The 13783-nt window shown below is 36.9% G+C and overlaps 1 protein-coding gene across 3 annotated transcripts in view; it reads right to left on the bottom strand.

Moving 5' to 3' along the window:
- The window catches only part of LOC109860540 (myb protein), a 33257-nt gene that overhangs the window by 14888 nt on the left and 4586 nt on the right, over positions 1–13783 (bottom strand). For 2 of the 3 annotated variants that reach the window (XM_020439690.1, XM_020439692.1), the window contains exon 1: positions 9011–9826. The exons of the other annotated variant lie outside the window; for it this stretch is intronic. In XM_020439690.1, the coding sequence (XP_020295279.1) occupies positions 9011–9126 (116 nt within the window). In that variant the 5' untranslated portion in view covers positions 9127–9826. Of the gene's footprint in view, positions 1–9010; positions 9827–13783 lie in introns of those variants that run through there. 3 annotated transcript variants of the gene reach the window in all.

The raw sequence follows: 13783 nt of genomic DNA, 5'->3' as shown, positions 1-13783 counted from the left end.
AAAATCTACTTACGAGAATATAATTTTTTCGGTGTAACCTAACCTAACCTAACTATTTCAACCCTTAATAAGCTTCCGATCGATAATAATCGGTATTAGCAAAACATTTATTTTTAGATAGACGATAGTCGATTGAGTGTTAAAAAATATTATAAAATAAATTTCACACGCGTAGTTTTTCTACAACACATTTCCGCTTATTGACTCGGCAAACGTTCGGCGAAAGTAAACCTTTCGCGGCAAATAGGTGTGGGAAAACGAGAATTGCGAAACACGGAACGCCGCTAAACATTAAAGACAATATAGACGATTTGTGACTTTTCGTGAGAACCGGAGAGGAAGTCACGGCCGTGCGTGCCAAAGGTGTATATATATATATATATGGACATCTGCCAAAGTTCCGAACTTTCCCCTCTTTTTTCGTGCCGAGTTTCTTCCGTTCGTATTTTACACCGGGCGCCCTTAGCTTACTTCTTCCTTCTTTCTTTACTTCCTTGCTTCCGCCTGTTGCGCGTCACGCAACAATAAGGTCATCGCGCAAAGCGCTTTCCCTCGAGCGCGTGTGTGAGAAGAGACTCGCAAGGCAAGTCAGCAACTTAACAAACTTGGACGAGCCAAAATCGTCGCGGTGATAACACGTCTTCGTAGATTCTCACTCAATTCTTTATCCGAGTCTAAATAAAAATTCTAATCCTAAAACTCTCTAACGGAACATTACATATCGTTACTACTTCGTACAATCTCTAATACTTATTTTTCATCATATGCCATCACCGAGATGAAGCTTCAGAAAACAACTCAACATAAAGAAAAACTTAGCAATTAATGGTGAAAAAAAGTTTTTTTATTTTATCGTGTCTTTTTAATCGTCTTATCGTTTTCTTTGCATTTCACGAATGAGTCTTTTTTTTTTTTTTTTTTTTTTTTTTTGAGAGTGTCTCGCTATCGCGAATATAGTGATATCGCCGTAGCATTTATCTGGCAGACTGTTCGAGACGCCGCCGCTTCAAAACGTATCGCGCACCGTTATATGTATATATATTCTTGCGTACAACAAGGGCAAAATATTGGGTCAGCGCAAATAGAGATCCCGCCATCGCTTTGGTCGCGTGCGACGCCCGCAACACAATTGATCCTTTCGTCAATTTCCAGTGTCCGGGAGACCAGGTGTATACTTATAGAGATCCAAGCGAACGCTCGTTCATACATAGCCGGGGTGTCAGCTGCTGCCCCAGCAAGTCCCACCCTCTCACTCCGCGATCAGCTCAAGATATACGGTGCTCGTGACGACGCGTGCCCCTCCGTCTCCCATCCCCAAAACGTCGGCGTCATAGAACGTCCGATGACACAAGTCGTCATACACACCCGAATGCGATTATTCAAAAGCGCAATTATTTTTACCATTTAAATTCCGCGTCATTTATATATATATATATATATAGATATNTATATATATATATATATATATATATATATATATATATATATATATATATATATATACGCAGAGAACATTATTTTAATTAAATTTTTAATTAATTTCTCTTCTGTTTACTTTCGTTTACGCGATAAGTAAATTTAATATGCAAAATTAATATGCAATTAAGCAGGAAAATCTCAATAATATTTTCACTGTTATTATTTGGTATTTAAAAATTATTCTTAACTTTTTCGAGGAACCCTAACGACGGAACTGGCCGTCAATACGCTGTTGCCGAACGGGACTTCGTTCCATAAATATAAATATTTATCGCGCTAATATAACGATTATCATCAGGTTAGGTTATAGTAATAAAAACAAAAGAAGAATAGAAAACCAAATGATATGCCATAAACAATACACGCATGTGTATTTAAAGTCGTTGTTACATCGTCAAATGCATATATTCTATTTCACTAAGCGAGAATATATCAAACGACTAAAGTCACCTGTAATATGTGAACAACATTTCGTGACGAACGATCATAGTTGTCGTAGTAGCGAAAGGGGTGAATTAATTATATTTCAGTTGTTTATTTTTTGTTGGAAATAAAACAGTATCTTTTTCAGCGACCAGTATAAAGATCAATTGCGTCAAGAGAAAAATAAAAGAAGCGAGAGAAAACTCGTCTCGTTAGCATGATTAGAATTGAAAAGCAAAAAAAACAGAGAGACAGAGAAAGAAAGAGAGAAAGAGAGAGAGAGAGAGAGAGAAAGCGAAGTGTACACAAATTCTAATACCAAGTCGGAGCAAATATCGTTTCTTCAACCTTATCAACAGATAACACTCTGTAAAATTATCTCCTTGACGAAAGAAGAGACACAAGTCATAAGTTATTGCTAATTACAGAATACGTTGGTAATAATTAACAACGGTTGATAACAATTAACAACATTAATTCTGTCTTCAAAATATAAACAGCTGTAACACGCGATATCTTTCTATCGTTCGGAGATTCACTGTGAAATCTCACACATGATCGTATAGAAAAATTTCAAGAAATCAAACTTTCTTTCTATTCAACTTCCCCCCCTCCCCCCGCCTGCTCTTCTTTCACTACCGTAAAATGGGCGAGTCTGGCGCGTTTGAATAAATATCAGGTTATTGACATCATAGAAGAACCTGTTCGGAGCTGTTCGAATTCTGTGAATACTTTTTCACCAAAACTGTTGAAAAGAAAAGCGAGATCAAGAAATTTCGGATCGAGAGACTGGTGTCAATGTTTAAAATAACTTTTTTTTTCAACTTAATTAAAAGGCCGATACGAGCAGTAAAACCTAACTTTTTTTTTTTTTTAATTATCACTAAATAAGACGATCGCTTTCAACAATCGAATTATTTGCGCCTAGAGACGAGCTGCAAAATCGAATAATCAACGTGTTACGCGATATCAGACGGCACTTTTCCACTGAAGTATTCGGATCCATATTCCGATCGTTGGAGAAAAAGATTCCCGCGAAACGAGGATTCCGGGACGTTCGGGTACATAAACATAACATTTTAAAATGAGGTCGCTATCCGTGAAGGATCATCACACGGCTGGAGAGGCCAAGGGTCCAAGAGAGATATATAGGATTCTTTCCAGGATGAATTTATGCGCCGGTTCAGACACGCAAGAGAGCATGGGGTGTAGTGGGTAAAGTGGTGGGTACTATATAGGTAAAGCACATACGCGTCTCTACTTACACGTGTACTTGTACACACGCGACCGTACCGCGCACATACGGGCACAAGCCAGCGACATCGGGGTGGAAGTCTTTACCGAAAGACATCTGGCTACCACCTGCCTCGATGCCCTCGCACTCGCTCCATCAAACTTCCCCATAATAGAACGCGCTCTCGAGCATGCGCACCCGCTCTCACATGACGCATGCACATGTGAAGACACATACGTATATATCTGTATGTTGCATCGTGACCGTGTGACTCATACAGCAGCGCGGCGCGAATGTACATGTGTACGTACGTACATCGCCAATAATCGCGTTCTTCTCTCTTTCTTTCTCTCTTCCCGTTCTTTCACTCTCTCTCTCTCTCTCTCTCTCTTTTGTAGAGCTGCGCAAAAAATATAGGTTTATAAGTCGATACTGTAAGCGCTTTCACGCGTTCGATATATATCGGAAATTAAATATTTAATAAATAATGTTTTACGTATTTTTTGTAGTTAACAAAAGTTATCTATATTTATTGTCGAGGTCCTCTTAGAGAGTGGCCGGTTAGAGACGACCAAATTAAATGTATTAATAAAAAAAAAAAAACCGGTTGTTAGTAAATGACCAAGAGAAAATTTATCTTCGTGACTATTATATGCGATAATATATTCAGGTATACACATACATACGTATGTGTGTATACATATATATATATATATACATATATATATATATATTTTTTTTTTTAAACAGATATAATATATTCCATATTAATATATTAGAATGTAAAATACTAGTTCACAATATCTTTTGTTTATATTTTTTATTTAACAACTTAATTCAGTTTTTATTGTACATATACATAATTCAGTTTTATTGTACGCGCGCTAAATATGTCTAACTTTTCATAGATACACGTAACAATGTGTATTAATCGCGGTCATTCACTGGGACACATCTACCCCATCGCGTTCACCAACACACAAGCGCGCACAAGTGAGCCGAGCGCGTCTGTGAGACGAAGGGAAATTTCATCACCCCTCTGCCGTACGCGATGAAAAAAAAAAAAAAAAAAGGCGGGAAGCCCCTCGGCAACGTAAGCGCGCGCGAGCGCGCTTCATCCCTCTCCTTCGTTGAGGTGGTGTTTGTGCCTTACCACTACGCCTTTACCCTCTGATACTCATTGCCGAAGCGATTGTACATCAGACGAGCCACCCGGTGCTCGTTCCCATGACAAGTGCGATGGGTATTTTCACTCGTGAATCTTTAATTTCACCGTGGGAATTTTCTAACATCGGCGCGAAATGATCTGCGCGCTCGCGCGCACATTACGCCATGTGCGTGTGTGTTGTGATCCGATTAGATTACATCTTCCGCAGTCCGAGACACACAACGCGGTCTTTTGTGTGTTGTTACGCGGCGGTAGTCTCCGATGAGAAGGAAGAGGAACGCGAATAAATATCTGACCGCAAATAAAATTCAAGTTTTCATCTCTTCCGTAATAGAGTTTTGAGATGAAATGCATGAGAGATAAAAAAAATAAAAGATAAAAAAAGATCTTCCTTTTATATTTAAAATTAAACCACAGTGTGTTAAGTAGTAAAAATTAATTGTTCAATATAAATCTCTTCGTCGAACATAAACGAATAAATTTTATCTTCTATGTGTTGTGAATATTCTGACGACTTAATTCGCACCGAGCATGACGAACGCGCATAAAACGCCCCGTTGTTAATCTTCGAAAAGTGATACCGGCGCGGTCGCTAGACGAGATTATTCACGGTTCGCGTTCCCGTACAAAGCCAGATGCTGAAAATCAAGTTCGCTCTCGTAACCCGCCGATCGAGCATCGTCGTGCCCCTAAATCGATATCGAAAATAATGAAGAGAAAAGAAGAACGGGCTGCAAGAGCAGTCGAAAGGGCCGCCGCGGAGTCCGTCCTATCTTGAAAGAAGTCTCTCTTTCTTTCTTTCTCTCTCTCTCTTTCTCTCCTCAAGGGGCCTGGTCGCGAAATCTCGTCGGCAACAACACAACAACCCCCTTCGAAATTTGTTATTTGACATTTTTTTAGGGGTGGCTTTTTCTGGCTCGTCTCGTATAAAACACCGGCCGCGATTCAGTGCAGTTTTAGGGTAACGACCGGCAGCTGTGTCCAGAACGCGTCGTCGACTCGTTTCGCCTTTAAAAGTTTGATTCTAAAAGTTGAGAAATTTAATCGCAACGTCCGAGATTGGCGCACGTATTGCGCGTTATTCTTTCTTAAAAGAATGTGTCTCTTCGTGTATCGACTTCAATTTTAATGACAAGGAACTCTCCGGGATCTCTCACGGATGTATCTTTATTCTCGCGTAAAGAGCGTCGCCGGAGGATGAGACCTCCGTGATGAAAAGACCACACGCAATGTAAGACAGTACAATAATACTTGATCTATTTATACGGATACCCTCTGCTGCGCGTGAAAATTAAATTGAACGTGCGATTGGCGAGAATTCTATTTAGTTTTTTTTTTTTTTGTAATTTTTCAAAAGAAACAATTTTTATCGCGCGACTATATATGAACACCGAAAAAATTGTATTCTTGTTTTGAGGATATATCCCACTTACTTTAAGTATATTTTATACTAAAATAGGCGCCAAGAAGAGTTTCTTATTTTAAGAGGAAAATCCTGTAAATAGTAATATTGATAAGAATATATACTGATTAGAATATAAAAAGCCTCTATAGAAAAACATATATATCTCACTATCGAAAAAGACTATATTCTTAAATTAAGAATATATTCTTAATTTCAGAAGAATATCATCTAAAATCTTTAACAAGATTTTTAGAAGTATAAAATCTTTTACTTACGAGAATATAAATTTTTTCGGTGAAATAATTAAACACAAAAACACAGAAAAACAGGAGAGTCGTTCGAAGAAATTTATTTTTATGCTCAACGCGATTACGTAAATCGCTGATCGAGCGGTTTTTAATTCCAGAAAGAGAGAAGCCCCTAGATTCATTATCATAAATATAAAGACTATCAATGATACCACATATATTCCCGTCCCATAGCAACAGCTTTAATTCCATCCACGTGCAAATCTATAGGCGAAGGATCGAGCAGATCCTCAGAAACACTACACGTCTCGATCCCACTCTCCGCCCCGCGACCATTCATGCGTCCTTCCCGTGTATTTGCGAAGTCGACAATCCTTCCACACACGTTGTTTTTACGGTGGCCTATGCTAATAACAAATGACCTCCCCGAATATTTTTTTTTACTCGGTTGTAAATTTAACGAAATCTTTTTCTGAGATCTTGACAAAGTTGTAAAAAAAAAAAAAAAAACGCTGGAACGTCAAGTTATTAACGGCTGTTGTTGGCCAAGTAATTTGTTCGCACGAGTTTTTGAACCTTTAATTTAAGCCTTGAACCGAATGAGATGCGCGTCTCCTCCTATAATACGTGAAACTACGTCTTTACGTAAATAAAAGACAAAATTGTTTTTTCTTTACAGTTTTTATAAATAAATCACAAAACACAAAACAAACTACATTGATGACGGGAAAAGTTTTTTTATCGTCAAAGATAATTTTATATATCAGATCTTTAATAAAGATGTATTATAGTAGCCGTCCGGACAATTCATAAGCGGACGTGTACAAATTTATTGAACTGACGAATTTCTTTGGCGAATGAAAGAGAAACCGCGAGAAGCGAAATGTAGTAGCGCGGTTTGTAGTAATAGTATCTCATCAGAGAGCGAAGGCGAATTGAAAGAATGTACGATGAAGGACGTACCGGCGGATCGGGCCGGGAGAAGGTACAAATTAAACAAAATAAGCAATGCAAAACTTCCTTTCGAGCAGAATCAGCTTAAGAACCGGGTTTAAATCTCCGCTGCCAGCTTAAGTCTTCTCCCCTCTTTCTTCCTCTCTCTCTCTTTCTCTCTCTCTCACTCTCTTTTTGTTTCATCGCGAATTGACCGGCCGGAAAAAGACAAATAGTCGCCTCGTCGTTCCTTTTTGTCCTAGAGCACGCTCTCGACTGTGTGTAGCATTTGAAAAGCGCGCGATAGCCGTAACTCTGAACGAGGGTTCATTACCATGAAAAACTTGTCTGGATTTGCTGTCTCTCTCTCTGCCTGTTTCGATTCGTCAGAATTTCCTTTTTCTTTTCTATGTAAAGTTACCTGTCGAATTTTATACCGCCAAAAAAAAACATTTTTTTTCTTGTCTCTTTGCATTGAAAATACAATCAACAATTTTTCAAGTTCTTTTTCGAATAGAACGCAACCTTATTGCGAATAGACAAACTTTAGTGAGTCGCCATTTGTATTTTTTTTTTCAAACTTTTCTTCGAGAAAAAAAGAGCTCTTTTCGAGCTCGTGCTGAACATCGCGAAGCAAAAACATTTCACTGCAATTCTCGTCGTATATTAATAACATTTATAATAAAAAAAAATGTTTACAAAAACTGTGGTAATCGAACATTTCTTAATAAAAGTTACGATCAACCTGTGACTAAATATAAATATCTTAAAAACTGAGAAAAATTGCGGTAAAATAAATGACTTTTACCGCAGTCTTTTTAAAAATAAAATTCGTTAAGAAATTCGCAAGAAATGAATTAATCGATCAGAAGCATTTATATGTGTTAAAAAACATATTCAGGTATTTCGAAGAATTGTAGAAACTGCGAAAACATTTTTTTAAGTTACAATGTATGTAATATCATTAAATATTCATAGGATATTTCAATATTATAATTGTAGAACTGTAATAATTGTGTGTGTGTGTGTGTGTTTTACATAATAACAATTATCAACACAATATATATATTTAAGAGATGTTAATCATAGACTTATGAATTGCGTGAGAAGCGAATTTCAAAAACATTTTTTTATTGAATACAATATTTTGTTTATAAATAAATTCTTTTTATTCAAACGACATTATTACTTATAAATGTTTTTCTAATTGACAAAATGAAAATTTTGACAAGTAAAATCATAGTCGCTGCAACTACAATAATTATTCAGTAATACGATATTATGCAACATTAAATATGTATAAAATTTTTATATGTATTATATTATAAAAAGATCAAAAAGTAATTGAAAATATTTGCTGAGATACAATATAATGAAAAGATGCATTAAAATTCGTGTTACTAAATATGACCTCTCGTTATCTGCCCTGCGTTTCTTGTTATCGCGAGGTATTTAACCCAAATCTCATCAAGTATATAAAAGTATTTATAAATACTAACGCATTCATGGCGATGGAACATGGTACCAATGAGAAACAAATTCATGTGCCGCGTGCGGTTTTTCACAATCTACTTTGCGATAACGCTGCATCCTTTGATATCAAACATTAAGCTCCAGCAGCTTCCGGTGTTAAATGCTGCGCCACTCTCTACATCCGCGCGCATATTATTATTACCAATAAAAAAAAATCTCTCGACCAAATACAGCAAACCTGTTGTTATTTAATTTGACGTAAAGAATATATTTTGAAATATTTTTGTTATATTTTAGGAAAAATTAAAAAATTAAAAAAGCAGAGAAATGAACAAACAAGAAGATATATTGAAAGATTAAATCCGCGCATATTATTACCAATAAAAAAAATCTCTCGACCAAATACAGCAAACCTGTTGTTATTTAATTTGACGTAAAGAATATATTTTGAAATATTTTTATTATATTTTAGGAAAAATTAAAAAATTAAAAAAGCAGAGAAATGAACAAACAAGAAGATATATTGAAAGATTAAAAGTACATACGAAGTGGTAAATATTTGTTTGAGCGCGTTTGAAAGAAAAATTTCGTTAAAAAATCTCAAAGTGGAGAACACTCTGAAAAACGAGCGATTGGGGTCTACTTACGCCTCGGTGGCCGGTGGTGAGTAAAAGGACGACTGATAACTCGTGACTTCCGCATTGCTGATCGGCAATCTATTGGTCCCCGTGAAAATATCCAATGTGTTCGATACTATATCCATTATAAACAAGCGCACGGCGATACACGCGGGAGAATCGATAAAGAGGCGCGGGTGTTATCGGACGACGTTGATCTTGCGATAAAAAAATAAAACGCTCTCTCCCCCGTGAACGACGCGCAAACACTTTTCTTACTTAAGACGAGCGCTGCCATTCACACGCGGTGCACGCGCGCGGTTCATCGCGTCCCGGCGTCTCCGTCTTCAGACGAAGTTACCGCCTAAATAATGCGAGAGACGCCTGAGTCAGAGAAAGAGAGAGAGAGAGAAAGAGAGAGAGAGAGAGAAAAAGAGTGTGTGTGTGTGTGTGTGTGAGGCTTCTCTCTGTTACACGGCCATGTTTACGTTCTCCTTTCGTAATCGTTTTCTAGCGTCACATTGGTTTTCACGAAAGAGACGACCTCTGCAAGCAAGGAGAGGCTGCGAAAAATCTTTCCTTTCCGTATCTTTCCCTCTTGAAATCGTCGATCGGTTGTTCAATTTGTTTCTCGGGATGATAGCGCGACGGTAACACACAGAAAGAAAACAAAGAATTTTGTACTTTTCTAGTACGGGTTCACGCGCGCAGCATTTTCTTCTCGCTCACTATATAATATCTTAAAAGATGCTTGGTACAGCCACGCGGCAGCGCTCGAGGGGGCTCGAAAAGAGTGTGTCGCACACGGCCGTCCGACTCTTCGAGCGGTTCAAATCAAACTGGCCGAAGGTATCCAGCAGCGGCGGTCTAACGACGAATACTGCGGCGAGGGATGGGGGAAAAGGTCGTCGACGACCCCAACCAGAGGGAACAGGAGAAGGGAAGCAGAAACGAGAAAGAGAAAGAGGAGAGGAGAGAGAATGAGAGAGAGAGAGAGAGAGAAAGCAAGAGAGAAAAATGCGCACGAGGGGACGAGATCTCGACTCGTAGATGTGAAGAGAAGGAGAGATCTCCGTTCCCTGTGAGATTTAAATGCGTAAACCGTGCCCTGGCTCCGCTCGAAACATACATCAAGAATTTGACCGTCGTCGAACATGAACCAAAAACAGAAAGAGACGATGAATATAGAACGCGGTTGTTGATAATCCGCTATCTAATAATAATCGATAACTGGAAAAAAAATGAGAAAATCTACGAGAAAGCTCGCAAAAAAAAATTGCACTTCTTGTCATCACTTTGCAATTAAAATCGGCTACGTCGTGTAGATATTAGATTAAATGGACCGTTTATTTTGAAAGTGGGTGTAAGTCCATTTTTGAAAAAAAAAAAAGAGATATCACGTAATTCGTAATTCATAATTGACAGATATGTTAATCTATAAGTTTCTCGAAACAAAAGAAAAATGGACTTACACCACTTTCAAAATAAACGGTTCAATTATGTATCGCTTTAACACTAGATTTACCAGACCAGTCATTTTGACTGGTCGTGCAATTTCAATTAAAAATTCCTACTGCATGTATGTATTTGCTTTCCGAAATGATGTTGTGACTTTTGTAGCTATAAGTAGAAAATACATTTTATGAACTTAATGTTACTTTATATATATTCGTAACAAATATATTTTTTGTATTTTTTAATAGGTATATTTAAATAGCTGGTATATCTAGTGTTAATATTGTTTTTCTCGAATTTTTTTACTTTTGTAAATTTTTTAATATTTTCTTAAATCGCAGAATATGCAAGACATTGTCAAGACATTGTTACATCAGTCTTTCTTTATTCATATAAATTTTCCGTACACGTGTGATAATATGTATACTTTTTTTTTAAATTATATAATAAAGATGTGTTGAGGGATGACCTCCGGTTCGAAATGGTTATTCCAAAATTGTGATGATTGTAACGGCTATTGCGAACCAATGCAGGATGTATTGCGAAAATATTAGTAATAATGTAGACAATATTTTTACAACAAATTGTCTACATTATTACTAATATTTTCGCAATACATCCTGCATTGGTTCGCAATAGCCGTTACAATCATCACAATTTAAATTATATATTTTTTTTCAACTTTTGCTTTGTTAAAAGCGCAGAAGAATTGATTTAGAACAGTGTGATAACTCTAAAAAAATAATAAAAAGAACACTTTATGGGAATGCATTTTCATAAAGCGGTGCATACCTTTGAACTCGTGGGTGTTCAATGTGTAAAAGTTTAAGCTGTCTGCCTGTGTGAACATCTTGCAGAACTCGATACAATTATCGAGAAATACAACGAGAAGAAAATAATTCTAATGTTTGAATAATTTACAACGCGAGTCAAAGAATGTTTTTGTTGATATATGTTGTTATTTGATATATTTTTAAGAATGTTTTGATATATGTTGCGTTAGAGATTTTACGCAATTTGTCACAGTGTGAATAAAACTTTAAGTCTCGCTTTACCGACAAGAAGATGTAGCGGGAAAAATAAGTAAAGAGACGAGAAGATGAGAAGAAAGAGAATTGGAAAGGGGGTGAGGAGGTTGCGGCACAACGTCGACGAGGAAGAGAAGAAGGAAGGGAGAACGTGAGAAAGACGAGGAAATAAGAGGAAGAGCCGCGGAATACCCGCAAGATCTCTCGGCGTGTTGTTGGTATCAAGACGTTTTGTACGTTCTGGGAATTGATCGAGACTCTTTGACGAACCGCGACGAAGGAATAACTTTTTCGATAGTGCGAGATCATTGTGGATTCTTCTTTGGGTCACGCTTCGAAGAAACCTTCGAGAAGATTAAAAAAAAAAAACAAAAAAAAACGCGATCCGAATTTCGACGCACCTGAATTTTTTCTTATAGATAGCTTATAGATGAATTAGGGATGAGCATATGATATCGATATATCGACAATATGGATATAATTCTTTTGATATTTGATATTTTAGTATCGATATTCTGCTATTGATAATATCAAAAAGATTATCGATAATTTTATTTGATATTGAATATCGCATTGTTTGATCGGAATTATTGAATATATATAATATATATATTCAATAAAAAATTATTAATATTGACAATATCAAATAAAATTATCGATATCTATCAAATGATATTGAATATCGCATTGTTTGATCGGAAATTATTGAATATATATATTATATATATTCAATAATTATTAATATTGACAATATCAAATAAAATTATCGATATCTTTTTGATATTATCAATAACAGAATATCGATATTAAAATATCAAATATCAAAAGAATTATATCCATATTGTCGATATTATCGATATCATATGCTCATCCCTAAGATGAATATTGTTCAAAATACTTTTGAAGTATAAAAATATATGACCGAACTAAGGTGTATAAGGAGGCGCGCGGAGAGATGATTTATGATCTCCACCAAACTAAAATAGTTCGTTAAAATCTATTTGATTGGTATTGAGATATCTGGTATTAAACTTCTATTCGGAATACATCGCAATTCGTGAGCTGATATACGATATCGGAAGAAAAATCTGAAAGTTGAGAAAAGAAGACGAAGACACACGAGACATTGCGTGACTTGTTTCGAGAAGCCGGCTTGGAAATTGAGAGCGGCATATGTCGAAGTTGAAAGGATATGCAAAATCTGGAAGAAAGGACTTCCTGCGCGACCTGTACCGAGACCGCGAGAGAGAATGCAACCGTGCGCGCAACCCGGGCGGATAATATTCCGTAGCCGATTCTGAGAAGAAGACGGCGGCGGCGTCGTCGTCGTCGTCGTCGTCGTCGTCGTCGGAACGCGAGAGAAGGCGGGAAGGAGCGAAGAAGATCGACGCGCACACAGGTACACGCGGGCTTGTGATGATACGTGGATATGTGCAGGTCGTTCCGCGTGATACGGACAGGTTTTTTTCTTGCTGAAGCAACCGCGCCGACCTTCCGGGTTCTCAATTTGAAATTAAAAAGAAGAGTTGCAGCGACCCAGCCTCTTTACAGCTGAGAACCACAGCGTCAGCGGTCACTTCTTCGACGAAAAAATTATATTCCGTCCGACTTCATCTGGATAACGGATAATCGTCTGTGACATTGCCCGATCGAAAACCGCGCGTCTTCTAAATCATTTTTTTACTCTCGAGAAACCGTAGCACAAAGATCAAGACTAGTAGAAAAAAAAACTTTATAAACTTGATATACTTGCGGAAAGATTTAATTTTATTTTACAGATAAAATGTTAAAGCAAAAATGGTTGAAACGGAATTGAAAAAATTTCTTCCGTTGAGAAAAGAAGAAAACGGATTTTCTACACAGAAAAAAAAAAATGGAGTTGCTTCAATTGAAGTTGACGTCACGGGCTGTCACAAAAATAAATAGTTCATTCAATTGCGTGTGCGATTAAATTTAATGTCTAGATTCTTAAAGCAACTATCTATCTATGTATAGCGCAATAATATTGATGTTGCATCAACAGGATTAATTTCAATTAAACTGATACTATAAACAATTAAAGAATCTATTAAGGCTCCGAAGTGTTTCCAAACTAATAAATATAATAAATTCGGTCATGAGAGCCGTTCGCTAGGTGTTGTGCGGAAATTATACGTGTATATATATACATATACATATACAGGGTGTCTCATAACGAACGAATCAGCCGAAGTGTGTAGGTAGATCGGGTCAATCCGAACAGAAAAGTTATTTACCATTTTGCAAAATGTGCAATAGTTATTAAAATATGAATTAATAAATGTGAGCCAATGAGCGCGCG

Source organism: Pseudomyrmex gracilis, unplaced genomic scaffold (assembly GCF_002006095.1).
Source record: "Pseudomyrmex gracilis isolate BER0280 unplaced genomic scaffold, ASM200609v1 scaffold_407, whole genome shotgun sequence".
NCBI lineage: Eukaryota > Metazoa > Arthropoda > Insecta > Hymenoptera > Formicidae > Pseudomyrmex > Pseudomyrmex gracilis.
Note: the sequence above shows the minus strand (reverse complement) of the source record. Positions and strands in the feature narration are given on the sequence as shown.